The sequence below is a fragment of the Myotis nattereri genome (assembly GCF_964212035.1).
Source record: "Myotis nattereri genome assembly, chromosome: 1".
Lineage (NCBI taxonomy): Eukaryota > Metazoa > Chordata > Mammalia > Chiroptera > Vespertilionidae > Myotis > Myotis nattereri.
The window spans coordinates 27,373,518-27,399,712 of NC_138075.1; the positions used below are offsets into that span (position 1 = coordinate 27,373,518).

Consider the following 26,195-nt stretch of genomic DNA (forward strand, 5'->3'; position numbering starts at 1 on the left):
AAAGCATGGGCCCCAGATCACCAGCAGCAGCATGTAAGAACTTAGGAGAAATGCAAATTCTCAGTTCTCATTCCAGACCTGCTGAATCAGAAACTCTGAAGGTGGTGTCCAGCAATCTGGCTCCTCCAGGGGATTCTAATGCACGCTAAAATTCAAGACCCAGTGGAGCATATAACCTAGAAGGCTCAGCCTGCTGATTCTCTCACAAGTATGTGACTACTACCTGGCACACTTAAATGACCTCTAGAATTTCAAGCCTAGGAGCCCATATAGCTGCCACTGGATGAACGAGGAGCATCCCAACTCAGCATATCCTTCTCTTGCTTCCAAAGTTCAAGACCTTGTGCAAGAATGCGCACAAACTGTCCTTTAAACTTTGACCAGAGGCAGGAAAGCACAGGCTAAGGAAAGAACGTCCTGATGACCCTGATGGGCTTCATCTATTAAAGTGAAAAAAGTAGAACCTCTCTTCACCAGACCTTAAAAGGGATAAAGGTGGGCCAACAGGCATAGGCCTCCCCATGACAGGAAGATTGACATGAAGCCGATCTGTCCAGATGCCATCCTGATAAATGCAGTGCATGTTCTGCAGTAAAACTGACCCGGGCCGGACAGACACTTAGGGAGATTCCTGAATCCACCTCCATGGGGTTTCACCATAGGAACTGCAGAATATAGTAAGCACTTTTGAGTGTCCTACTGACACTTCCTGAGGCACACTGGAGTGGCAGGTGGCTTTCCACTGGTGTGTACCAGGAAGTTGGCACTGTGGTGCAGAATTTGGCACCTCAGGTACCACCAACCACAACCTAACAGAACAGAATGAATAACTCTGCCAGTACCCTTTCTGCTTCCCTGTTCTTTGCCCCAAACCTGCTCTGATTAGCCCTCTGCTTCTCCAGTTTATACCTTCAGGACTCTGTGGCTTCTCAGTGAAAAAGGGATGTCAGATTTCCAGGTCCCTCAATATCCTGACTATGACACCCTTGTCAGGCATGACCAGTTGTCTGTGAGAAAACAAACTTTGTAATGCTCTCCTCCCTTTCGCTTCTCACCTTCTTTATTCTCAGGAATGAGGGATTATCATATTCAGAGGTTTACTCCACAGATTTGGGCTTCAAACTCAAGATTTGGGGCTATGTTGGAAACTTTAGTTTTTGATCTTGCATACAAAGGAGACTACTAAATATCAGCCTTCTGCCCAGAGATGGATGAAGGATTAACCAGTTAAGTGTTAACTCAACGCTTTGAGCAATTCAGAAAAGAGATACTGACTAAAAAATAGAGCATTATAATAAATCCCTTCCATTGAAATAGACTTTTATTGTTGACCTGGCAATTTTACACATCTCACTTAATCCTGTTATTCACAGTCTTAATTATTCCTGCAAAGCCAGGGTCTGCCAACTGGCAACCGAATTTCTGAATGCTGGGGAAAGGACTACAAAGCCTCTAAACTGCCTAAAAACATGGTACTGAGAACAACAGCATGGAGAACTGGTTCCTTTGCTAAAAGCCACTCTAAAGAACCTGAGACACACCTCTACTGGAAGTCACAACAGTTCTCTGCACCCCTGAGCACATCAAATCACAGGCAGTCCTCATCCCAATGTCTCCAATTACCCTGGCCTGATCCAAGATGAAGAGTCCAGGAACACATCCACATGCCCTAGATGCCAGCTGCTCCTCCCTCTTCTTCCTTCCCAGTCAATTAGGAACCTCCCACACTCTCTAGGCCTCCCTGCAGAATCTGTGACTCCAAGACCACATAGGATCCTGTGTGGTGTGTCAGACTGGCTGAAGTATAAGGAGTCCTTGTCAGACACACCTCCCACGGGCTTATTGGGCTGAGGCAGATGATGAGGGGCCTGCCCTGAGTGTGTCTCTCCCCCACGCAACCTTAGGGAGGCTGGAAAGGCAGCCTCACCTAGCCAGTCACTTCCTGTTCCCCTGGGCAAATAAGAGCTCTACTCCATTCTTCTCATCCTCAATCTTCTCCATAAATTGTACCAAAATCAACACCCTCCTCCAGCCCTCTTTATTTCCCTGTTTGGACTAATTCAACCCTTAATTCATCAACTGGTGTTTGTTTTTCTTTAACCCTGTGATCTTTAGGACACTCCTGCACAGGGAGCTTTGGTCCTTCTCTTCCTTCCTCCTCCCTCCCCTGGAAACTCTGACAACTCGGGGAAGGCACCTGCCTCCACCAGCAGCATCTCACCCCTCTGGGTGCTTTCCCCAAACTGTACTTTTGGTGATGTTCAGCCTAATTCTCTGAAATCTTGGGCTGAGACTAGACTTTATCTTTCTTTTTTGAAATACCAGCTTTACAACTTACTCCAAAGCAGAGAAGACCACTCATTCACCCACCAGGGCAAGAGGCAAACCAGTTTGGGGGACAGAGTATATTGGGCTTCCAAAATTTCAATAGAAGTGACATGGCAAGTTTCAAAGGAAGGGAATGTCAGTGAACACAGCAGACACTATCTAACTCTCTTTCTCTCCTCCCTCCCGACTGTGCCCAACATGGCCACTGGTAAGGTGCCATATGAATAAAAATGATGGTAACACCACAACCCTATATGGTATGTTATCACCCCAATTTCACACATATGAAAACCGAGGGACATCACCTTTGAGAAACATGTTCAAAATTACACAACATGTTAGTGGAAGAATTAGGATTCTAACCAGCCTGTTTTGGCCCAAGAGACTACATTCCTAACCTCACTATGCCCTTGTCTCCCCTACTCCCTGGCCCCTAATTTGCTGCTAGGTCTCAGTGTACATTTCTCTCCCGCACAGAAGTCTTCCATGTCCATCCCAATCTGAGTTTGGAGCCCCTCAGATGTGTATTCCAGTATGGCTCAATGATTCCCTGATCACAGCATGTCTCACACAGAACTGTAGCTGGTACAGTCATGGCATTCAGCAAAAGCTCAACAAGTAACTGAATAAATCACAGTGCTAAACCATCAGCTCTGTTTCTTCCTGGTGTAGAGAACTGTTTCTGGCTCAGGTGCCCTCCTCTCACAGGCTGACCACAAAGACCAAACTACATGTAATAGTTTCCATCAAGATCCAGGCCAGTATCTTGTCCCAGAAAGCTCTCCATGGCATATGTATCTCCTGGTGTCCTCCCTGTCCACCTTATGTCAAGACATACTGGCTAAACTAGGTAATGCCCTTTATTAAAATACCAAACCAAACCTGTCCCACAGCAACCCTGGCAACCCTTGGTGGTCATTAGGAGTAAGTCTATAGGATTTGTGTATCATGATCTGCAGAACAAAGGGTTCTGCCTCAGCCCAGTTCCCGAAAGCTGCAATTCCCAGAAGTCTTTTGTTGTTGTTAACCTCACCCAAGGATTTTTTTTCCATTGGTTTTTTTAGAGAGTGGAAGGGAAGGAGGGAGGGGGAGAAAGGGGAAGGAGAGCAAGAGGGAGAGAGAAACATCGATTGATTGCCTCCTGTATGCACCCCAACCCAGGGCCGGGGATTGATCTGCAATCCAGGTCCGTATCCTTGATCAGGACTCAAACATGAGACCCTTCTCATGAGCAGGCTAATGCTCTAACCACTTATCAACACCAGCCAGGGCCCCATAAGTCTTAATGAGCTATCCAATCCTTTCAAATTAAAGAGAGTTAAGATTCCTGGAAATAGAATCTTATTTATAGGAAACCTCTCTGACATCTTCCCAAAAGAAAGAACTGAGACCAGGAGCTCCTGCTAATTCTATTTAAAAAATACACACAAAGCCTACTCTTCTTCCTTTAGACCCTGCTAATTCTAGGGGTAAAGGGATGGGTGGTGTCTCACAGAGGAGGTGACTATGAACTGGATCTTAAAGGATGAAGGGAATTATGGCAGAAAGGGGAGAAGGCAGGGCACCCGCCACAGGAAGAACAGGGTAAGAATAAGTTTGAAGGTGCTGATGTTCAGGAAAGGGTAAAAAAGGAGTCTTCTTAGCCTTGACATTAGGGAATAAGCTAAAGGGAACTGAGAAAGGGAAGCCCAACCATCCAAGCCTTCCTCTGGCCCTCTCCAGTATCAGGATAGATTTTAGAGCCATCCTGGTTTTTACTAGTACATACATTCCTCCACATAACCTTCACTCCCCACGGGCAATAAAGGTCTACTTTTCCTCCGTCCTCATGACCTAAGAAGACCTGCACTGGGTTCAAAGATCTGCATCTAAGTTGAAAGTTAGTACACGCCATGATAAACTCTTCTGGGCAGCCTGCCAGTCCCACTCCTTTCCTCTCAGAAGAGCCCCAACACCTGCATCCTGAGGCATGAAGACAGTTTCATATGCTTCTCAACTTCCCAGACTCTTATGGGAAACCATCAATCAGAAGGGAGGCCCACAGGCGGCTGCCACTCACAGGGCTATGGACTTGTCCTGTTCATCCTCACATACAGGACAGGCCATAATTCTGCACAATCCTGTCAGGAGTGGCCCCCTCCCTTCCCCCAGTACTTTCTCCAGGATGTGCTTGTTGAGTCCACCTGGGGTGATCATTGGTCTAGTTATAGCAAAGTATAAAGAACTTTGTCCCTGCCTTCAAGGAGCTTATGTGCAAACATGAAACCAAGAACACAGAACTAGAACCAAGCCTGAGAGACACATGAATATAAGAGAAGGCCTCAAATATCAAAGACTGAAGGTGTCTACTGTATGAGGGGTGTAAAGAAGAGATCCACACAGCCTACTGAAATCACCAGCTAAATTCACAGGCCAATAATCAGTAATCCTGAGCAACCACGGATGGTTATCAGGAGCTTTAGTGTGGCAGCTTTGGTTCAAGTCACCACAGGGTCCTCTGCATTCTGGCCTCCAAAGTTATGAGATCAACCTGGAAGCAGAAGCATCCAAGGCTTCTCCCCTGTCCATCCCACATTTCTCTGTGTTTAGCTCAGTGCTCAGTAAACACTGACAGGCAGCACCACACGCCCACTCAGTCCTTATCCATTGTGTGACAATCCCAGCAACATTCTCTTGTACCTCCTACCACTGCCAAAGTCAACAAGGCCAAACTGTCAGAACACAAGCCAGTGACAATAAACGCACAGGTCCTGCCCTTTCCCAAGGAGACATGTGTCTACTACACGTGAAGCACTGATCATGAGGCCCTTTGTATTTAATAAAGTGTTGTTGGTTACTCACAATAAACATAGGCTACAGCAGAATTACTTTATAACCCTATTTGTAGTTGGCCATAATTTTCCTGAAACACATTTCCTCTGCTGGGTTGAAATGCCTAAAATAGTTTTGTGAATTTCAAAAGAAAAAAAGCTTTGCAAAGAAAAAATCTTAAGGGGAATCTGTTTATCTTCTCTGTACTATGTGCAGAATTTTGAATGATTAACAATTGTACTTTGAAATATTTGGCTATTGGCAAAGCTAGTAAGTCAAAGAAGTTAAACAAGGGAGAAATATCCACCTTTGAGGAAGCAAATGAATCTAGGTGGGAAAGGCTCTTAAAAGAAGGAATGCTGTCAAATATTGCTAAGAAAACTAGAAGGAGGCAAAAGACTACCAACTGGAGAAAAGAAGAGTTCTTATTTTTTAATTCTAATGTTGTATTCTTCCAGATGTGTTTAGGAATCTTTTGAAATGTAATCCTTCAATCACATCTTGGTGCTGATAAAATGAAACATGTCTTTGAAAGAACAGACCCTTAGCATTCTCAAACTTATAAGGTTTCAAAATAATTCCTAAAGTTCCTAACAAATAGCAGCTTTAAGGAACCTGGGCTCTGAAATGTCAATAAGAAGCCTCACGAAGGGCATGGCTTACTGTGAGGTTACCTAACTGACCCCCCAGCATTACTGCTCTTTTCGATTTGTCTTCATGTGTGGAATGCTAAGATGTGGCATTTGAGAATTAGAAACACGAATTATGAATAACTCATACAGAATGCAGGATGTATTGAATCAAATCCAAGAGATAACAGAAAAAACAAGGAGCATTTTCCAACCCCGAGTCTGTCTGAACTACTCAGCTGTGATCTCAGATGTACAGGCTGTACCAATTGGTGCTAGAATTTGATCTTCCAACTTGGGAATTATTTCTTTGTATGCCAGGCATTATCCTAAGTGCTTTACATATATGTACTATCTTATTCAATCCTTGCAACAATCTTATGCACTATTTTCATTCCTATTCTAGGGCAACAAAGGTAGTGAAGTCAGGATAATTATCCAAGGTAACACAGGTAGCTAGGAGTACAGGTAGTACTCAAACCCAGGCACTATGACTCCAGAGTCCATGCTTTTAATCAGACTACATGCCTCTCTAAAAACCAAGGGATTGGGTTGGAGCATAATGACAGCTAGTTATTATTCTCAGCTATATTAGTGACCTCAGTGACTCCATGAGAGCTGCAGGTGGAATTTGCCACTTTAAAGCATTTATTAATTGAATCCTATTCCACTGACAAGAGAAACCCTAGGGTTTTTCAATAGTTGTAATCTCATCCTCATCTTCCAGTGAATTCACATTTCATGCTCTAGGTTTGCTTACAGTGAGGTAGGTGAACAGGGCTCAGAGAAGTCAGCAGTCAGCACCTATCGCACTCACACCACAGGTTGTCTCTAAATGCCGCTGTTGCTCTAGGCCCCAAAGCTAAACATGAGGTGAGCCAAGGTCACTCCTGATCTCGCCACAGTCCAGGCAGCCAGCCACACCAGCACAAGCCACCTGGACTAAGAGAGTTGCTCAAACCCTCTGCAGGCTCATGCTTCTGAGTGATGAGAAGGAAGAAATCTTTCAATGGGTAAGAGGTGCTAAAAAGAGTTTATCTGCAAATCTGCCTAGAAATAAATAAAGACTGAGTGCTAACCCTAGTTTTTTTTTTATTAGCACTCTGTGTCCCTCTTTTGTAGAAGAGTTGGGCGGGTAGGAAGGGTAGCTTCCAAGCTCTAAAGTTAGCCCAGGATAGAGGGGCACCTTTGCTTGGCAAATGGAATCTGTGTTTAATGAGGGCTATAACCCACTCAGGTTTCAGGCTGGTGGACTCCTGGTTTCTTTTGTTTCAAAAGTTACAGTGCAAGGTTTGTATCATGCGTTTGCAATGTCCTAAACATGGCACAGCAATTAGCCTGCAGAGGGTAATTTCTCAATGTCTTTTCATGACACCAGAGTGTAACAAGCCCTCTAATGATCTATCCATCCTCCTACCACAATCCTCAAGTCTTTTTATAGTCACAGGTAATTACACCATGGAGAGATTACATCACTTTGTCAGCAGGGTTTGCAGCTGACAGGAAGATGCTCTGTGGATGTTTTGGGAACTACATCCTCATTTAGCAAACAATTTGCTGTGGTCCCTATTGATCCTTCCCAGTAATAGAACTGCCTTGGCAAATCTTGTGCCTAAACTGGGAACCAAACAACCAAGGGCAATGGTAAATGAGGACAGAAACAACCACAAAGGGAAACAGGGTAACTCCTACAGCCTTTATCCAGAAGAAAAAAACAGATGGTATCTTTCTTTGTCAAAATAATCTTCTGAAGGTTGGGCTGAGTGCTCCAATAGAGCAACACAAGGAATGGGTGTCAGAGGAGCCTGCAACTCAGCACAGGTAGTGTGGTTCTCAGCAGACCACAGGACAACAGAGTGACAGACTGGGCACAAATCCCAACCAGTGTCACTCCAACAACTGCCTATCTCTGAGCAAGTTATCTAACCTCTCTGTGCCTGAGTTTCTCACTTGTAAAATGGATACATGATCAGCTAGCTCAAACACACTCTGAGATCTTTAAATGGGATAACACAGAGCCTGACAAATAATTTTTTATATGCATCAGGCTCCTATCTGTCCTCTTCTCTTAGGTCAGTGTTCATTATCCCTGACTCCAGGTCCCTCAGATAGGGAAGTGAACCAAGGCACCTGCCAACATCTTTCTGCCATAGTAATGTTAAGGGCCACAGCCACATCATCCCCCTGAAAGCCTAGTTCTCAACATTTTCCATCTTCAATGAACACTAAGTACCTGGCTTTCTCTCTGCCATGTAGGTATAGATGGTTGCTTTCCCTGCCATTTTAAATTTACATTAGGTGCTTATGTGATGTTTAACATGGTCTAAAGTGTCATGGCAACATTTTAAGGGGAAAAATTCATAAACTAATAAAATACTGAGTTTCTTCAGTAAATATGCTAAGGAGGGGTGGAGTAAAATAAAAAGCTTTTTATATGGGCCAGCAAGCCAGTTGGGTTGAGACCATCCAACTATGCAAACACAGAAGACAAAGGAAATTCCAGAAATATTCCATCCTTCCTAGTCAAGTTTGACACCTTATCCCCAACCCAAAAAGTGACTTTACATCTTCAATTTTGTTTTTGAAAGACAGTAAATTATGTCATCTGCATAAAGTCTCCTGCCCAACATGACTCAACAGTAGGTCACATACCATTTCTGTTGTTGTTGTTATTTGGGAATTACACCGCATATTTTATATGTCAAGTGCCTTCCAATTATTTTTATTAGTCTACACACCACCAAACTAGCATCCTTAAGTATCTTGCTTCTATTTTATAGAAGAGACAAAGAGTCAAGTAATTTGCCTAAGGTCATATAGCAAGTTTCTTAAGATCACAAGTGAAAGAAAGGAGTTGTGAGATCTGGGAGAGGATGCTACATTAACTGGGATCCTAATTCTTCTCTAGCCCCCACCCTACCCCCAAGGCAAGTTGGGTAGTATGTGCATAAATCTTATTTTTAATTCTAATCTTCCCCTGTATGATAGACCAGGTATGAAGAATAAGATATGCTTCCTTTTGCCACTCCTAAAAAAGGAAACTTTCAATAATTTCTCTCATCTCTGCTAAAGGAATGACCTGGGTGGAATCTAGATCCTATGACTCTCTTATAACAATAAACCCTGAGTTATAGATAAGAGAAACCAGGATGGAAAATTGAGCCCCAAACATGATATAACTTTATTCTAGAACTCTCAAGTGCCTCTTTACACAATTCCTTTCTTCTAAACCTGAGCAAGTATGACCAAGACTAAGGAGTGACTCTGGTATTTATGACCAGAGACTATGCAGACAAACTGCCCCCCAGAATATGCCCACTTCCTATGTCCAGTGGGATTCTTAGTCATGAATGCACAGGTACACAAACATATTCAGGGTCTACTGGAGCCCACTGGATAACAAGGCTGTGGGTTCACAAGCTCCTCATTTAAAATGCCTCTAGAATGGGTGTTCAGAGATGGCTACAGAAGAAGGTTAAGAAATGCAGGAAGAGGAAGACGGGGCCTTTCCTGAACTAAACTGCTTTTCCCTAACTTCAGAGTACCTAAGAATCTTAGTTTCTTGGCAAACTTGCTTGGCACGTTGCTCATGGCAGGCATGGCCATACAGGTGTGCTCTGGGTTTTCAGGCCAAGGATTAAGCACCTCCTTCCTCCAGAAACTACTCCAGAGAGAGAAAAAAATATTGGCAGCAACTTCGTACACTAGATCTAAGAAATGGTGAAACCCTTTCCCCTGCATGCACGCTGCTCTGTGCCAATACAGATGTTTTATGGGGATTAGAAAGACTTGGAGGGTGGATGGCAGGGGAGGAAGGATTCTTTGTAGATGGTAGCAAGGAGGGAGCAAACAACAGAGGCAACTTTCCCATTCTGGGCTAAGCCCACACTATAGACATGTATTTTTCCACACTGCAGAATAATCCCTTTATCCAGCCAGTCTAGAATCATCAGTCCCTGATCATTGATTTTGGACTTTGGATGGAAATTTTGAATGGTGTCGATTTTTGGAAAATGGGAGGGAGGATGCAGGGGGGAAGCCCATAAAAAGGAAGGTGAGGTGTGTGTGTGAGGGGGGGGGGGGGGTGGTTAACAAAGATAAGGAAACTAAGACTTCAGACACAGAAGGCAGACCCTAATACTGCCAGGTAAAAAGCCGAGACAGCTTCCCCAACAGAGTCTTGGAAGAGGATGGTCATTGTAGGTTCTGGTCCTGGCCCTATGACCCTGGGCAAGTACACAACCTTTAAATTCCATCCTAGCTCTGACCAGTCCTAGCTTCCTTCCTTCCTGCTCTGATAAGTCATTTCATTCATGCACATACTTATTGAGCACTATTTGTTCTGGGCTGGGGTAGGATGCAAATCTCTTCTACGAAGGGCAAAGTATTTTAAAGTATAAATATTTTAGCCTTTGGGGGCCACACAGTCTATGTCACAGCTACTCAACTCTGCCATTATAGCACAAAAGCAGCCATAGGCAACATATACATAAATGAACACTGCTATGTTCCAATAAAACTTTACTTATGGATACTGAAATGTGAGTTTCATACAATTTTTATGTAAAATATTATTCTTTTGACTTTTTTCCTAACTATCGTATATAATAAAGAGGTAATATGCAAAATAGCCCTCACGCCCTCACAAGATGGCTGCCTATGACCAGGTCGGCAGGGGGGTTAAGTGAGGAACGACCAAACTACTGAACAGCAGGCTGTGTGGGGCGACCAGGCTGGCATGGGGAGGGGGGCAGTTAGGGGCGACCTGGCCAGCAGCAGGGGGCAGCTAGGGGCAACCAGGCCAGCGGGGGGGGGGGGGCAGTTAGGGGCGATCAGGCTGGCACGCAGAGGCAGTAGGGGCAATCAGGCAGGCAGGCAGGCAGGTAAGCGGTTAGTAGCCAGCGGTACAGAATTGTGAGAGGGATGTCCGACTGCCGGTTTAGGCCCACTCTCCGGGATTGGACCTAAACTGGCAGTCGGACATCCTCCAAGGGGTTCCAGGTTGGAGAGGGTGCAGGCTGGGCTGAGGGGACCTCCTCCGCTCTGTGCACGAATTTTGTGCATCGGGCCTCTAGTTTAAAGTTATAAAACCATTCTTAGCTCACAGGCCATAGAAAAACAGACAGGAAGTAGGATTTGGCCCATGGACCGGTTTGCCAACTCCTGCTCTAGAGATACAGTGGTGAACAAGAGAGGGCCTCCACATTCTTTAGCTCTGTGACTACCATTCTAGAGGTCTCGTCTGGCTTTGAAATGGCCCTGTGAATGTAGGCCATTCTTCATTTTATTGCACAATGGTGGAGGCTGGCCTTCTGTTCCTTTGCAACCTCATATAACCATCATGTCCTAACCATTTGTGGCCCCCTTGGTTGTGCCAGGGGCTGGCTCCTCATAGACAATGAGGTCTCAGGTTTATAGGAAAGGTTTGGGTTAAGAGTCAGAATGAGGTGAATGAGAGGGATCAGCAGAAGAAATCTGTGTGTGGTGAGGAAAGCTGTAACAAAAGAATCAGTAATTGTTCCTCCCAACAATTCAGAAAAGGCAAAAAGAAAAGATTAAATAAGATTTCACCATTATTTGTATGTGTTGGGTAAGTGGGTGGTGAAAGATGATAGAAAGGGAATGAATAACACTGAACTATGGAGACTCTTAAAGGTCATACTGTATCACACCAGCCTTCCTCCAAGACCCCTTCCAGAATCTAGCTGAGATCCCTCTCCAGAGAACACTGCCCAAAGAAAACTGTCATATACATGTATCTAATGAACTCTGATAGGGGCACCATTTCTGGTAAGCTCAACCATAATTGACTGAGACCCCTATTGGTGTTTGCAGATACTGAGGCAGGTTCTGTAGCATCACCCAGAGGCCTATGATACACACCCAAATATGCCCTTTCTAAAAAGGATACCAGGTCTCGAGGACCACATGAAGGGAACCTATAGGGTTTTTAGAGCACTGCTGAAGGCAACAAGGACCATACAAACCCTAAAGGGCTCACTGCTGCATTTGTAGTCCATTAAGAAGACTCTTCTACCTTATAATCTTTAACCAGAAAGTCCTTAGAATCATGAAAGTATAGACTGAGGGAACTAGACCTGACCTTAAAGGTTATCCAGGTCAACTCCTCATTTGATGCAGAAACTGAGCCACAGAATGGTTAAGTGGCTTGTCCAAAATCACAAAGTTTGTAGTGTCAATGACCAAGTCCTGCTTCACTAAATTACAATACCTTAACTCTGTACCCATTCTGAGAAAAAAACCAGAAAGACAAGAAACAAATAATAAAGAGCTAACAGCCTAGCCAGTGTGGCTCAGCAGATGAGCATCAACTTATTAACCAGGAGGTCACAGTTCAAATCCAAGTCAGGGCACATGACTGGGTTGTGGACTTGATCTGCATTAGGGGCATGCAGGAGGCTGCCGATCAATCATTCTCTCTCATCATTGATGTTTCCATTCCCTCCCTCTCCCTTCCTCTTTGAAAGCAATCTATAATAATAAAAACATAATATGCTAATTAGACTAGACGTCCTTCCGGATGAAGCCAGAGCTGCAAGGGAAAGCCTGGGTCCAGGTGCCTGCTGGCAGCCAGAGGGAAGCCAGGGTCCCAGTTGCTGGAGGGAAGCTGGTGCCGGCAGCCATGGGAAGGAAGGCCTACTCTTGCATTAATTTCGTGCATCGAGCCTCTAGTACAGCGGTAATCAACCTGTGGGTCGAGACCTCTTTGGGAGTCGAACGACCCTTTCACAGGGGTCGCCTAAATACATCCTGCATATCAGATATTTACATTACGATTCATAACAGTAGCAAAATTAGTTATGAAGTAGCAACGAAAAAAATTTTATGGTTGGGGGTCACCACAACATGAGGAACTGTATTAAAGGGTCACGGCATTAGGAAGGTTGAGAACCACTGCTCTAGTAAAATATATATTTTTAAGAAAAGTTAACAATCAGTAATGCTTATTGCATTCTCTGAGACAATCTTCACAACCACCTTATGAAGTACATACTATTATTTTGCCATTCTGCAGCTGAGGAAACTGAGGTTTTACATAAGTGAAGAAGCTTGCTCAGGTCACAGAGCCAGCGAGTAGTAGGGAATGGGCTATGAACATGGGCACCTGGTTCTGAGAACCTGCACCCTTACCTGCACATCATAATCTGAATCCCACACCTCTGTCTTGCCTGATAACTACAGCAGGGGAGAGGGGTGATAATGTCATCACCAGTAGATTCCTACACAACTGTCCTCCATCTTGTTCATTAGGCCCCTTGGTGCCAAACCAGCAGTACTGGCTCCCTGCTATACCACAGCACAAAAGCCCCCCACCCTGCTCTCCTTGTAACTGCTTAACAGACAGAGAATTCCCTATCCCAGCTTTTAGGAGAAACAAGAGTATTGTGTCTTTTCCCTCCCACAGACCGATGGCAGAAGGCCAGGACTCACCTGAGGCAAGTCCGTCTCCAAGAAGGGTGCTAAGGATCACCAGCGGAAGAAACACTCCATGTCCCACAGAGGCCACGGCAGACGCTGAGGTGCTCTTTGGTGCTATCCTGCCATGGCACATCTTTTATCCGTCCAAGTTATTTTAAAAAGAAAAAAATTAAAAGCCAGAAGAATTCTAAAGTCAGCCAGGTGTAGAGTCACCTATAGAAAGCAAACAAAAAACAGACATAAGTGAAGTGAAAACTTTACCCATACGTTTACAAGTAGGCACTTTACTCTAAAGAAGCCATAATCATGTACAAAGCTGAAAGATTTCTAGCAACTGAATTCCTGCTTTCAGAAGAGACAAGCACATAAGTAGCTTTTCAACTCCTTCCTGGAGAAATATCAGGGCCTGCAGCAAGCTGCCATCAGCGTCAGCATCTAGGAGCCAGATCCTTACGATAGGACAAGGAGACAAGCACGGGCTCACCTGGAGATCTCTGGGTCACAGAAAGGTTTCAGAGACTGCCCTGGCTCTGCTTGGCTGCCTGCCTCGGAGGCTCCAGCACAGAGGCGGAGAGAGGCAGCAGTTGACACAGAGCTGCTATACCAGAGTGTGGCTTTGCCTGTGCCACCTGCCCTCAGAGTAAATTCAACTTAACCGAAAGAAAGAGAGAGAGAGAACACGTGTCTTAAAGGGGGAACTACACCGCCTAGAGAAGGAATGCAGCAGTGGCAGCCAAGGGCCCCTAGCTTGGCCTGCTCAACTGCCTGAGGCTGGATGAGCCCTAGGATCTGACTCTGACTTAACAGCTCAGGCAACACACCTATGACCCCAGAGGCCATACTTGTTGGCTATACCTGATAATGAGTGGGGGAGGATGGCTACAATTGTTAATTAGCCCTACCATCCATTCTAGTTCAAAGACTTCATAAAAGTAGGAATCAGTATTTAAAAAAAAAAAAAAAAATCAGGGTTCAAGACTTCTTCTTCTTTTTTTTTTTTTTAATCCTCATTGGAGGATATTTTTCCCATTGATTTTTAGAGAAAGTGGGAAGGGGTAGGGGGAGAGAGGAGAGAGAGACAGAGAGAAACATCAATGGAGAGTGCCACATCAATTGGTTGCCTACTGAACACGCCCCAACGAGGGGGGGAACCTGAAACCCAGGTATGTGCCCTTAACCGGAATCAAACCTGCAATCCTTCAGTTCCCAGGCTGACAGTCTAACCAGGGGTGGGCAAACTTTTTGACTCGAGGGCCACAATGGGTTCTTAAACTGGAACAAAAGCATGGATGGAGTGTTTGTGTGAACTAATATAAATTCAAAGTAAACATCATTACATAAAAGGGTACAATAGTTTTATTCATTTCAAACTGGCCGAATCCGGCCCGCAGGCCGTAGTTTGCCCACGGCTGGTCTAACCACTGAGCCATGACAGCCAGGGCAGGGGTCAAGACTTTTAAGAAAGCTTTTCTACATGCCTTCAGGGAAGCAGTTGGATTGATGATACATTATGATATGGATCTTATATTTTACTTAATTTGATTTTATTTATCCTAGTTTATAACAGGTATTTCAAAAATAAGATTACACTTCTTTTTAAATTTTAATTCCATACACACCTCCATCTCCATTAAAAAGACCTTATGTAAATAGACAGGGGAGCCTGCCATCTACAACCCTAATAAAGGATGCCCCTGAGACTGTCAGGGATATTGTCAGACCTGACTTCAATCCATGTCTTGTAGCCTTGACTCAGTCCTATGCTCCCCTTATAAAAAGCTACTGCAGCCCTAGCCAGGTGGCTCCCTTGTTTGGAGTATCATCCTGTACATCAAAAGGCTGGGGTTCAATTCCTGGTGAAGCACATACCTAGGCTGCAGTTGGGACACATAAGGGAGACAACCAGTCAATGTTTCTCACATCTATGTTTCCCTCTCGCTCGCTCTTGCTCTCCACCTTCCTCTCTAAACATATTCTCGGGTAAGGATTTTTTTAAAAAGAGTGTTACTGCAAACAGCAAACAGCAATGAGCTGTCTCAGTCCAAAGAAAAAGCATCTGTCACAGTCCTCAATGCGTAAGACCCAGGGGTCTAAGAACAGAGTTAAACACTGGGTCCTCACCCACTACCCACAAATATTTGTAACTGTAGTCATCTGTCCCCAGTTTTTACCCAGACTCCAGCTTGAGCCTTTACAGTTGTAGAACAGGATGGTTCATGAGAGTTCTAGGGGTAGCGTCTGTGAGTGACCCGAAACAGTACACAAAACTGTGGGTATGTAAATGTGTGGACTATGCATACATTTATGTGGCTAAGAACCACAGAGTCCGAATGCCAGAATTCAAATATTGCTTCTATTATGGCCAAATGACTCTCTCAAGCCTTAGTGCTCTCTTCTGTAAAACAGAGACAGTAACCATACTGTCTTCATAGGGTTGATAGAAGGATTAGGATTAGACAAAGTATTTGACACAGTGCCTGAACTTTTCAAGTCCTCAGTAAACACTGCCAGCTGTTGATACCGTAATAATAAGATCTGAGCCATGGGTCCTTGGAGGTTATCAGGCTTCACTTCCTCATTTGACAGATACCAAACCAAGATCCGAAGAGGTTAAAGGACATGCCTAGGGCCACCAGCCAGTTAGCAATGGGCCCTCTGGTGCTGCTGTTTTACATACAGCCACAGCAGGTGACCCTACCAGGCAGTCACCTTTCCCTTAAAGGAACAACCAGTGGATCATCAGGAATGACACCTGAGAATGACATCACAGCATGCACACAACAAATAATTCTGCAGTGAATGGACGAGGCTGGATCAGAGTGATGCTTAGATGTTCTGTGCAAGAGAGGAGGTGCTGCTAGGTTCACTGCAAAAGGATGTGTCCAATGAAAAAGACGGAGGGGAAAAGGAGATACCAAATACAAGCGGATCAAAGCAATGGGAGCACAGCACTCCTGGCAGAGGCTAGAGGCAGAGGAGAGGATAAGGCATTTAAACTGTACCCTGAAACCATGTGGAGCTTATGAGGATTAGAAACAGGGAAGTTATAACACCAGATTCATTTAGAAAGCTCACTCTGGCAGGGATTTTAGAGGACTGGGGAGAAGGAGATGCTAAGTGGTATAAATTTAGTATTTTATAATTAATGTAAAACTCCTTGGACAATCTGTGAAAATACACATAATTCTACTTCTACTTCTAGAATCTTTCCTCAGAAATCATATGTGTGCAATGACATATATGCAGGATATTCACTGCATTATTTGTACTGGCAAAAGACTGAAGGGAAACAAGTTAAATAAGTTGCCATACACTAGAATACTATGCAGTAGTTTAAAAAGAACTGGGAAGTTCAGTCTGTAGTAGTATGGAATGACTTCCAAAATTAGTATGTGAAGAAAACCATTTATATGTATGAGTGTATTTTTAAAGCACACACACACACACACCCCTATATGCACTGAAAATATCTCTGGTATAATGCACAAGATAATGCACATCTCCTTAAGTGTTGTATCTTGTGCATGCATTACCTATTCAAACAGATAAAATATAAATAAAATTAATGTAGCAAGGCTGTCCTGTAGACCACCTGTTTCCTTCCTCAACAAATTGACATTCAAATAAACCTGATTGCTCCCTCTGCCAGGAATACAGTCACTGTCAGGGCTCAGCAAAGACCATCTTCCTACTCCCTTCAGCAGAACTAACCCCCTTCTTACTCCCAAAGCGCCACTCTGATTGGACTCATCCATTCACTACAGAAATATGTGTTGTGTGTATGTGCTATGACACAAGCAGGTGTTATTCTTGATGATCCACTGGTTGTTGCCTTAAGGAAACGGTGACTACCTGGTAGGGTTACTTGCTGTGGCTGCATGTGGAGAAGCCAGTATAACTTGGGGGAAAGATGTACACTTATGAGCTCCTTTTTTATTTTGTTCTGTTTCAAAGGAACAGCTGGCTCCTTTCTTATTGCCAAGGGACCAATTCCACCACGAAGACTAAGACCTGATCAAGTGCACAACAGAGGGGATGATGAAAATGGGGCTTTGCAAAAAAGAGAGAGAAAGAGAGAAAAGATGAATGGAGGGCAGTCAATGGAGTATTTTTATATGCAAGTCTGAGCCAAGGGTCAGTGCTTCAGAAATAATACAGAGAAAAACGAATCCCCACAACAGGAGAATCCAGCTACTGTGGAGAAAGGGTCACAACATACATCTAATAATTTAAAGAAAGAATCTGTTTGGAACACAGGAAGGAAGGGAGGGAGGAAGGAGAGGCCAGGAGGGAGGGAGGCAGGCAGGCAGGCAGCAGGCAGTCCTGTCCTTGAATTGTGGCTTTACACCAAATCAAAAGAAAAACACTTCACAACAAATTAAGGCTAAGTATTCATTATCCCTAGAAAAACACATAGGCAAAAACTTAAGAAAAATAAGAGAATACATTTTACTTCAGTATTCCTTTGGCATGTTAGTGACCACTTCCCCTAATTAAAAAAAAAAAGTATAATTAAGTAGAAACAGAAAATAGAATAGTGGTTATCAGGAGGGTGGAATAGGAAGTTATATTGTTTAAAGGGTACAGAATTTCAGTTTTGCAAGATGAAAAGAGTTATGAAAATGGATGGTGGTGATAGTTGCACATTATTACTGTACTTATACCACTGAACTAGACACTTAAAAATGACTGACGGTCAATTTTACTTTATATATATTTTACCAGTTTAAAAAAAAGGGAAAAAATTAGGATTACTGAGGGACCTGGAACTCAGCTTCATTTTCAAAGTCTGCACTCACCCACCCTAACAAGGCATATAACATCTAAACGTAAGAGGTGAGAAGAGAGAGGAGGGTCTGGGGCTACAGTTAATCCCACCTCTGCCACCAACTAGATGGCTGGTCATACCTCTGGCTTCCATTTCCACATCTCAAAAAGGGTCGAAGTTCTCTCTCAGCCACAGAATTCTACATGGCACCCAAAATTCTCTTTATAGAAGCCATCTCTTCCTCCAACAGCCAGTTTTTCCCTCCAAAACAAAGGGTGAGGAGTCATGGGAAATCTGCATTCACCCTTATTTTCTTTCTTGGAACTAGAGCTGCTGTCCCAATAGAATGTGGCAAAGGGAGACCCCATGAGACTGTCAGCCCCTCAAGGGCAGGGTCTGGCTTTTCCCAGCTCTATTGAACCCAGGACATCAAAACCTAGGTGACTGTGCTCTGCTGAATGTGATGTCATTAACACTCATTTCCTGTCCACAATGACCCTCCAAGAGGAAGAACACTGCCCTTAAGCCACAGCCCTGATCTTGGGGAAGCCACTTACCTAATTTCTGCCTATGTTTTCTCATCTGTAAATTGGGGCTGTTGCTTGCTTTGAGTATCTCTCTGGTCTCTAGTGAGGCTCCAAGAGACACAATATGAGGGACTACTCTATAAACTGAAAAAGACTCAGATCTATTACAGGCTTTAGTCCAGAAGCCATAATAGCAAAGGGCTGAGAAACTTCTCATAAAATGATGATGACTAACAGGGTAGGTTTATAGTGTTAAAGAGAACGTGGAACACAAGCCCAAAGTTCACACTGTTTGCTTGCTTGTTATTGCCATAGATGCTTCCAGATTAACTAAAGAGCCTGTTAAGATTAAAGGTGTCCTGGAAGTCATCTTCAAAAATGGCTCACAGCCTGGGGAGGCAGCAGCAGTAGGTGGGGCCAGCAATGAAGCAGCAAGGACACCTTGTCCCCCAGACACCCTGGGGCCTAGATTTCCTCAGGCCATGTGCCTGGTTCTCTACCCTGCAGAGAATGTCATAGCTCTGCTAGAGGGACATGGTTGAGTCACACTCTACTGAGCTTTCCTCTGTAAAGGCAAATGGTCCAGACTGTCAAGTTTGGCTCCCAGATCCTACAGTTCTGTGAGATCAGCCTAGGATAAATTAGTTCCTAAACCTAGGCCCGTTTCTCCATTAGTTAGGAGAGGGGATTGGGTCAGTAAAGCCAATATAAATCATTTTCTTATCTCAAACTAGTCCAGAAAGGGGACAGTGGTGGTAGAGAGTCTAGAACAAGGAAGTTTATTACTTTGCTTACTCATCTTCCCTGACCTTATACTTCCATGTGATGGGGAATACAACGAATAGTTCATGAAGTGTGAACAGAATTTAACAAGTTAATTACATCTCAGAGTATAAGGGTAAGAAGTCCTAACTCTGTGACGTCTAAAGTCCTCTAAAGAAGTGTAAGAAGGAGAAGTGACCAACATGCTAAAGAGGCCTTCCCCTTACCTCTCCTTTTCTTCCCTTCAATGTTTCCCCTCTTCACTCCCACCAACCCTAAATGGCTGGGCCACAGCAGCAAAAGATATCTAAACGTTGATCAAATCCTAATGCCTCCCATTCTTTCCACCCCCCCCCCCCCAATGATAAAATTATTTTTAGATGTCTTTAGTTTATTTTCCCCCCTGTGGGATAAATGTCTCCTTCCAATCTTGCTCATCTCTATCTTTTCCCTTCTTTTGTGCCACTGAGTGCTTCAATAGGCACAGAGTCTTCTGTTGGACTTTGAGATCAGTGAGAGCCAGAATGGTTACTTTAGCCATTACCTTTTAATCTCCAGTTCCAAAGCCTACAGACACAAACATCAAGCTGTTATTAAAACTCACTTCCTACAAATAACTCTTGGCTTTCCCCTAAGTCATCTAAAACATGGTAAAGCCAGGTGTTATAGAGGTTTTCTTGAATTGCTCTGATTTTTCTTGCTCCCAGACAACTGCTCATCACATCCTCTGGTCGTCACACTTACCCCCTACCCTATTCCTCAGGCTTTAGACAGCAGGAACACCAGCAGACATACCCTATCACCCACGGCTAAGCCTCTTCTAACAGCCTCCAACTTCTCTCTTCTAGAACCTAACAGCAGGATGACTGCAGCATGGACCTGAATGTGGAAGGGAGCCCTAAGTCCCAGCTCCACCAACCCACAGTGAATCAGAGGCAAGTCAATCATTCTTCCTGGTCCTGGTATGGGGGAAGACTGGATGACCCCCAAATGCCCTTTCAGTTCTGAGAAATCTGGAATGTCTTCTAGGGAACAGGAGGGGCCCAGAAGTATTTCCTCTGAAAACATAAGTCAATAAAGTCTGACTGGAAGGAAGAAATGTGAAATTCAGCCTCTTTATTCAGCAAAACCAATGGTTTCCCCCCACATCTCCCAAGACACATCCTAGGATCTATCTTCCTCTGCAATGCAGCAAACTAAAAAGACTCCACTTTCCCATTTAGAGCTTTATCAATCCATCAGTACATTTGTATAGGCCATCTGTACACAATGTTCCCAAACTGTTTTCCAAAAATAACAACCAAAAAAAAAAAAAAAACCAAAACAGAAAAACAGCCTGCACACACTAGGGTTACTGCAGAGCTGTAGTGGTACAGAGAGAAAGAGAAAAGATGCAAGAGAGGACAAAAGAGAACAAAACAAGACTGACTCAGGACAGAAAAAGGGAGAGGGAAGGCAAAGTGCCTGTGAGGAGGAACTTGGCTCTGGCATAAATTTCCAACCCTGAAGGCAGGATACCACTTCTCTAGGCCCATCTTCATCAAGGACTGATAGGCTAAATCTAGGACAAATCACTTCCTCTCTCTAGGCCTGTTTCCTCATCAGTAAAATGAAACAGTTCAACCAAGTATTTCTCAAGGAGGCTGCCATTGTGGAATGATGCTGGCAGACTGGGCCAGAATCTCTGGTCTGCTTGGATATTATTTGTTTGGTGGTTAGGGCAAGTTATTTTCAGTTCCCATCTATAAACTGGATAAACAATACCCACCACACTGAGTTGTTGCTGGCTAGAAATGAAGTAAACATGAAGGATGCAGGACAGTATCTGCAACAGTGGGCCCTTAAGTTTGTGCTGGCTAAGAGCCCCTCCCTGCTCTAACAGCCTGTGACTGAGTCCTCACTTGACTCCCAAAGGGCACTCTTCCAGCTGGGATGGAAATATAGGCCCTGAGACTAGGCTCAAAACACAAAGTTAGTTTAGACAAAAGAACAGCCAACAGGTTAAACAAGTGAATTGCCAAGGTTCTTTCCCATGGCTTTATAAAAATATTTTTAAAGAACTTAGCAATCCCTCCCCAAAAGTTAAGTAATTGTGTATATGATTATACTAAAGTAGAATTTTTGTTTCAGGGGACCTAGGTGGTTTTCTAGCCTGAATATGTTGTAGAGAAGAATGAAGGCATGGAGCTTACATGTGTGTTTCACACACACACACACACACACACACACACACACACACGTGCACTTGCGCAGAGTTGTTATTTCATTAAATAGGTGCTATTACCCCCATTTTACAGATAAATGGAAGCCAAGGGGCCTAGAAGTCTTTCCTCTTGCTTTTCTATTGCAAAGAGCTCCCTGCTCTTTTGTTTTCCAAATACAAGTTAATTGCCTCTCTTCTGGGAAAACTCATCAATTCCGTCCACAAGCATGAATGCTCTTCTGAACCTTTAGCAGAACTACTTGGACCATGAATGGGATAACTAATCATATCCCTCCCCAGGATCCACTCACAGGTACTTAACTGTTGTATGCTGCAATTACTACAGGCAGTAAGTTTCTGGAGAGACCACCAATTCAGCCTCTTTATGTCCCCGAAGGTACTCAACATTTACTTGTGCTCTGAAGGGAGAAAAAAGATAACTCCAAAAGACAATTTGTGTAGGCAATACCAGATGGCAAAGTAGCAGCAGATTTAAAAGAGGAGGGCAAAAGGATATAAATCCTAAAGTTTTGGCCAAGTAGCAAAACAGATGCTTGGCAGAGCAGCTATAATTGGTCCATAGACCCCAGAGATACATCGATGTCATCACACCCCTCTGTTTGGCTCCCATCAGAACTGCCTGGAGCAGGCTTCCCTTGGCAAATATGTCTGGGAAGCTGATGTGCTAAAGCTGACTTCTTAGGACTCTGTGTTTGCAGCAACTATACTACAATTCAGCAAATATTATTGGCTGTCTTCCGTGCAAGGCTTGGGTGATCACAGATGAAGTGGGATATAATTCTCAAGAAATTCACAATCCACATGAGAGGAATTACATATTTATCTGTATAGCGCTGTGAAACTGTTACTAGGATCCAATAAAAAGGTTTTTAAAAGTGCTATGAGAACACAGAAGAGACAGTAACAAAGACTTTATTTTAGATTAGTAGAGGGAAGATGAAAGAGGAAGATTTAAGCTGGACCTTGAAAATCATGCACATATTTAGTGAGGTCTCAGGACAGTTTTACATGCACAGTGCTAATTATAAAGAAAAGGAAATGGAAGAACAACTCACCAAAAGGATTGGGGGGGAGGGGGATGTGTAATAATTTTGTCTGCCAAGACCCATGGAATGCTGCTGTCTGGTAACAAGAAATAAATGTCTATATACATGGTTACTCAAGGGGATGTTTAAGTGCTACATTTTGGTTTTCAAAGTACTCATAGCTGTGCAGGAAACACCTCCTCCAGGTCAAAAATAGCGGACCCAAGAGAACTGGCTGGTGCAGTTATGTTTACTTTTTATCATCTCTGTGGATCCTTTCCAAAGGCCTGCAAGTGGGATGGTATAAACAGGTCTGTGTCACTTCCTGGTTCTCAGGCCTTCTGCTACATTCCCAGTCAGTCTGGGAAGATTGCCTATTTAAAAATAAACTTTAAAACCTCACCAAAAACCCCCAATTCTAAACCACTCTTTCCTCCTCTATTTCATTCAGTTTCACTAAAATTAAAAAAGACTGAGCAAGAAATGAGACAAAAATGACCAGAGAATGAATTCTCATGTCAAAACAAAATTATATGCTCACTGAGTTCAAGGTCAGAAGATCTGGATTGCCGAGACCGGTTTGGCTCAGTGGATAGAGCGTCGGCCTGTGGACTGAAAGGTCCCAGGTTCGATTCCGGTCAAGGGCATGTACCTTGGTTGTGGGCACATCCCCAGTAGGAGATGTGCAGGAGGCAGCTGATTGATGTTTCTCTCTCATTGATGTTTCTAACTATCTCTCTCCCTTCCTCTCTGTAAAAAAATCAATAAAATATATTTAAAAAAAAAAAAAAAGATCTGGATTCAATGCATGTTTGCCTCTAACTGGATGAAGCAAGATGCTTCATCTCTCTGCCCTTAGCTGCTTCAGCACACTCTTAACACCAATGCAGTTATCCAATCTTTCTGGACCTCTAAAATAGCACTAATAACATACCTCATAGGGCTACTTTAAGTATTATATGAGGAAATGCATATAAAACATTTGGCATAGTACCTGACACTTAATGAGTCATCAAAAATGGTAGTAGGTATTACAGTTATCACCATCTATCATTATTATCATCATCATCCTCTAAAAATGTAAAGGTTGAGCTAGATGAGTGCTATTTGAAGAGCTTCTCTGGCTCCAAAATCCTATAATTCTTTAAGTCACTTTCTGTTTCTTTTCTTTCTTGCTTTTTCATTAGGGGGCTGGATGGAAAAGAAAGGAGGTCATAGTTCAATTCTGGTCAGGGCACATTCCCGGGGTTGTGGGCTCAATCCCCAGTAGGGGGGCGTGCAGGAGGCAGCCAATTGATTATTCTCTCTCATCATTGGTGTTTCTATCTCTCTCTCCCTCTCCCTTCCTCTCTGAAATAAATTAAAATATATATCAAAAAACAAACAAAAAATCAGTAACAAGAAGGAATTTGTGATCTGCTCCTCAACGCCATTTGTTGTGCCCAGAGAGGTTCTGAAAAAGGGAAATTACACGTTACCCTGACATTCCACAGGTCTGTTATCTGAGATGCAAAAAGACAATAGGCTCAGTAAAGATCTTAGTTGATCTTTGTCGGGGAAGATCCTGGCCTGGGACATGCCTAGCCACCATAGACTGCTTTTTAGTTAAAGTTTTAATTTTCAGACCATCCTTTGTGGTTACTTTAGGTCTCTTGAGTTTACAAGACCACCACACAGGCCTTCCTTGAGTTAGTCAGCTTAGCATGTGGCCCCTTTTCATCCACAGTGGTAAGGGCAGATCATTCTGACTTTACCATGAATTCAAAGAGGGCAAAACTATTAGATGGTGGGAAGAGAGTTGGAAAAGAAGGGAGAAGCAAGGCTGGATAATGGCTAGAGGGAATTTATATCTTGTAAGTTGTACCTTCTCAGTTAACCCAAGGACTTCAGTTAAGACTTCTTGATGGTCCCAGTTTCTGCCATTTCCCTCCTTTCTATTCAAATATCACCCAAGTATTTCCTCCTGAGGTTCATTCAGGTTCAGGATTCTAAGAGCATGTTTTTCACCTCCATCTACTGAAGATTAACAGCCCCAATGAGGTACGTACTTAAGCCAAACAAGACACCATCTTCTCCATCTTGTGTAAGTTCCAAGAAGCCTCCTAATTTATAACCAAACCATGACTCTTCTTGTCCTCTTCCTCACAAATTACCCAAACATCCTGTGAGCTGTCAAAGGTTGTACTGTGAGGCCCCAAGCAAAAATGAGAAGCAGGAACTTGCCCACTATTCCTTCCCCTTCAATTAATCGTATGCCCTGACCCCCACTTGTGCCCTTCCTTACTTAATCCTCAAATTGTACTGAGTCCCTACATCAAAGCCTCTAGTTCTAGCTTCAATCATTGTTTTAGCTCTCTCCATGTGACACTCTAAATCAGGACCCTAGAAGAAAGGAATTTGATTAATTCACAAGGGATAGTCCCCTAAATCCCCAAAGAGAGGCTCCAAAAGTAATCTCAAATTAGTCAAAGTTGAGGCAGAGGTACCAAATGAAAAACTTCATAAAGTCCAGGTAACATCCTGGAAGATATTAAGAGGGATTATGATAAACAAAGCAAATGAGAAAGAATCATAAATTAATGAGAAAGTCTAGTGTTTCCCTTCAGACAAGGCATCTGGACTCATTTCTAATATATATATCTTCCTTAAGGAACTTACTGGCTTCATTCAACAATATATTAAGCACCTACACAAGCTAGATTCCACAAAAGATAAAAGAGGAAGGAAATTACATGCCATTAAAGAGTTTATAGTAAAGTTGGAGAGATAAGACACATACACAAATAACTACAATATGAGGTAGAAAGTGAAAACACATGGGTGATATATAGCCAAAGCATCAAAGACAAAACAGGAAAGTAAGCTGGAACCCAGAAGAGAGAAATTAAATAGTTAATTACAGAATCAATCAATGTGGGTTTTAGAATCACACAAAAGGGAATTCAAATCCTCACTCTGTATCTTGCTTCTTACAGGTCTTAGGTGTACTGCTACTGCTGTGAGTCTCCATTTTGTCACATATAAAATTGGGGTAACAATACCTACTTCATAGGATTTCAAAGTGTCGGTGATTCACACATTTAAAGAGTTTAACACAGTATCTGGCACAGAGTAAGACTAGGTAAGATGGAAGAGTAACTGCACATAGAATGTTAACGCTCCTTCCTTTCCCCATAGGGCTGTTTGGGCCTAATTAATGGAAAGGCAGCCAAGCACCTGCTATTTGTCCATCAACTATGCTTATCAGTTCAATGAGTTGCCCAAGTTCAGTGGGACCATGGTCAGGGGGTATAGGAAGGAGGCTCAAAGTTGTGTGAGTGTGCATATTCATGCCAGGATAACACCTGGAAACATATGCCAGGCCTTCTGCTAAAATTGCAACATTGGAATATAAGTAAAGTTACCTATCATGTACAGTGTGATACTGAACCATGCTAATCTTTTATACACAATATGTGTTCAATAAATGTTTGGAAAATTGATCTGACCTGGATGATTTCTCAATAAAATCTATCTCAATGGATCCATTTTCAACAAGTGAACACAGGAGGAAAAAGTCATCCAAAGTTAAAAATTGATCTGAGGTATGATTTCACTTATATGTGGAATCTAATTTACAAAATAAACTAGCAAACAAAGTAGAGACAGATCGTGGATACAGAGAACAGCCTGACAGCTGTC

General features: G+C 43.3%; 1 protein-coding gene across 1 annotated transcript in view; it reads right to left on the minus strand.

Moving 5' to 3' along the window:
• SUSD6 (sushi domain containing 6) overlaps positions 1–26,195 on the minus strand; it is a 103,779-nt gene that overhangs the window by 41,426 nt on the left and 36,158 nt on the right. Inside the window, exon 2 of the mRNA XM_081087652.1 lies at positions 13,221–13,421. Within this exon, the coding sequence (XP_080943778.1) occupies positions 13,221–13,341 (121 nt within the window). The 5' untranslated portion in view covers positions 13,342–13,421. The remainder of the gene's footprint in view (positions 1–13,220; positions 13,422–26,195) is intronic.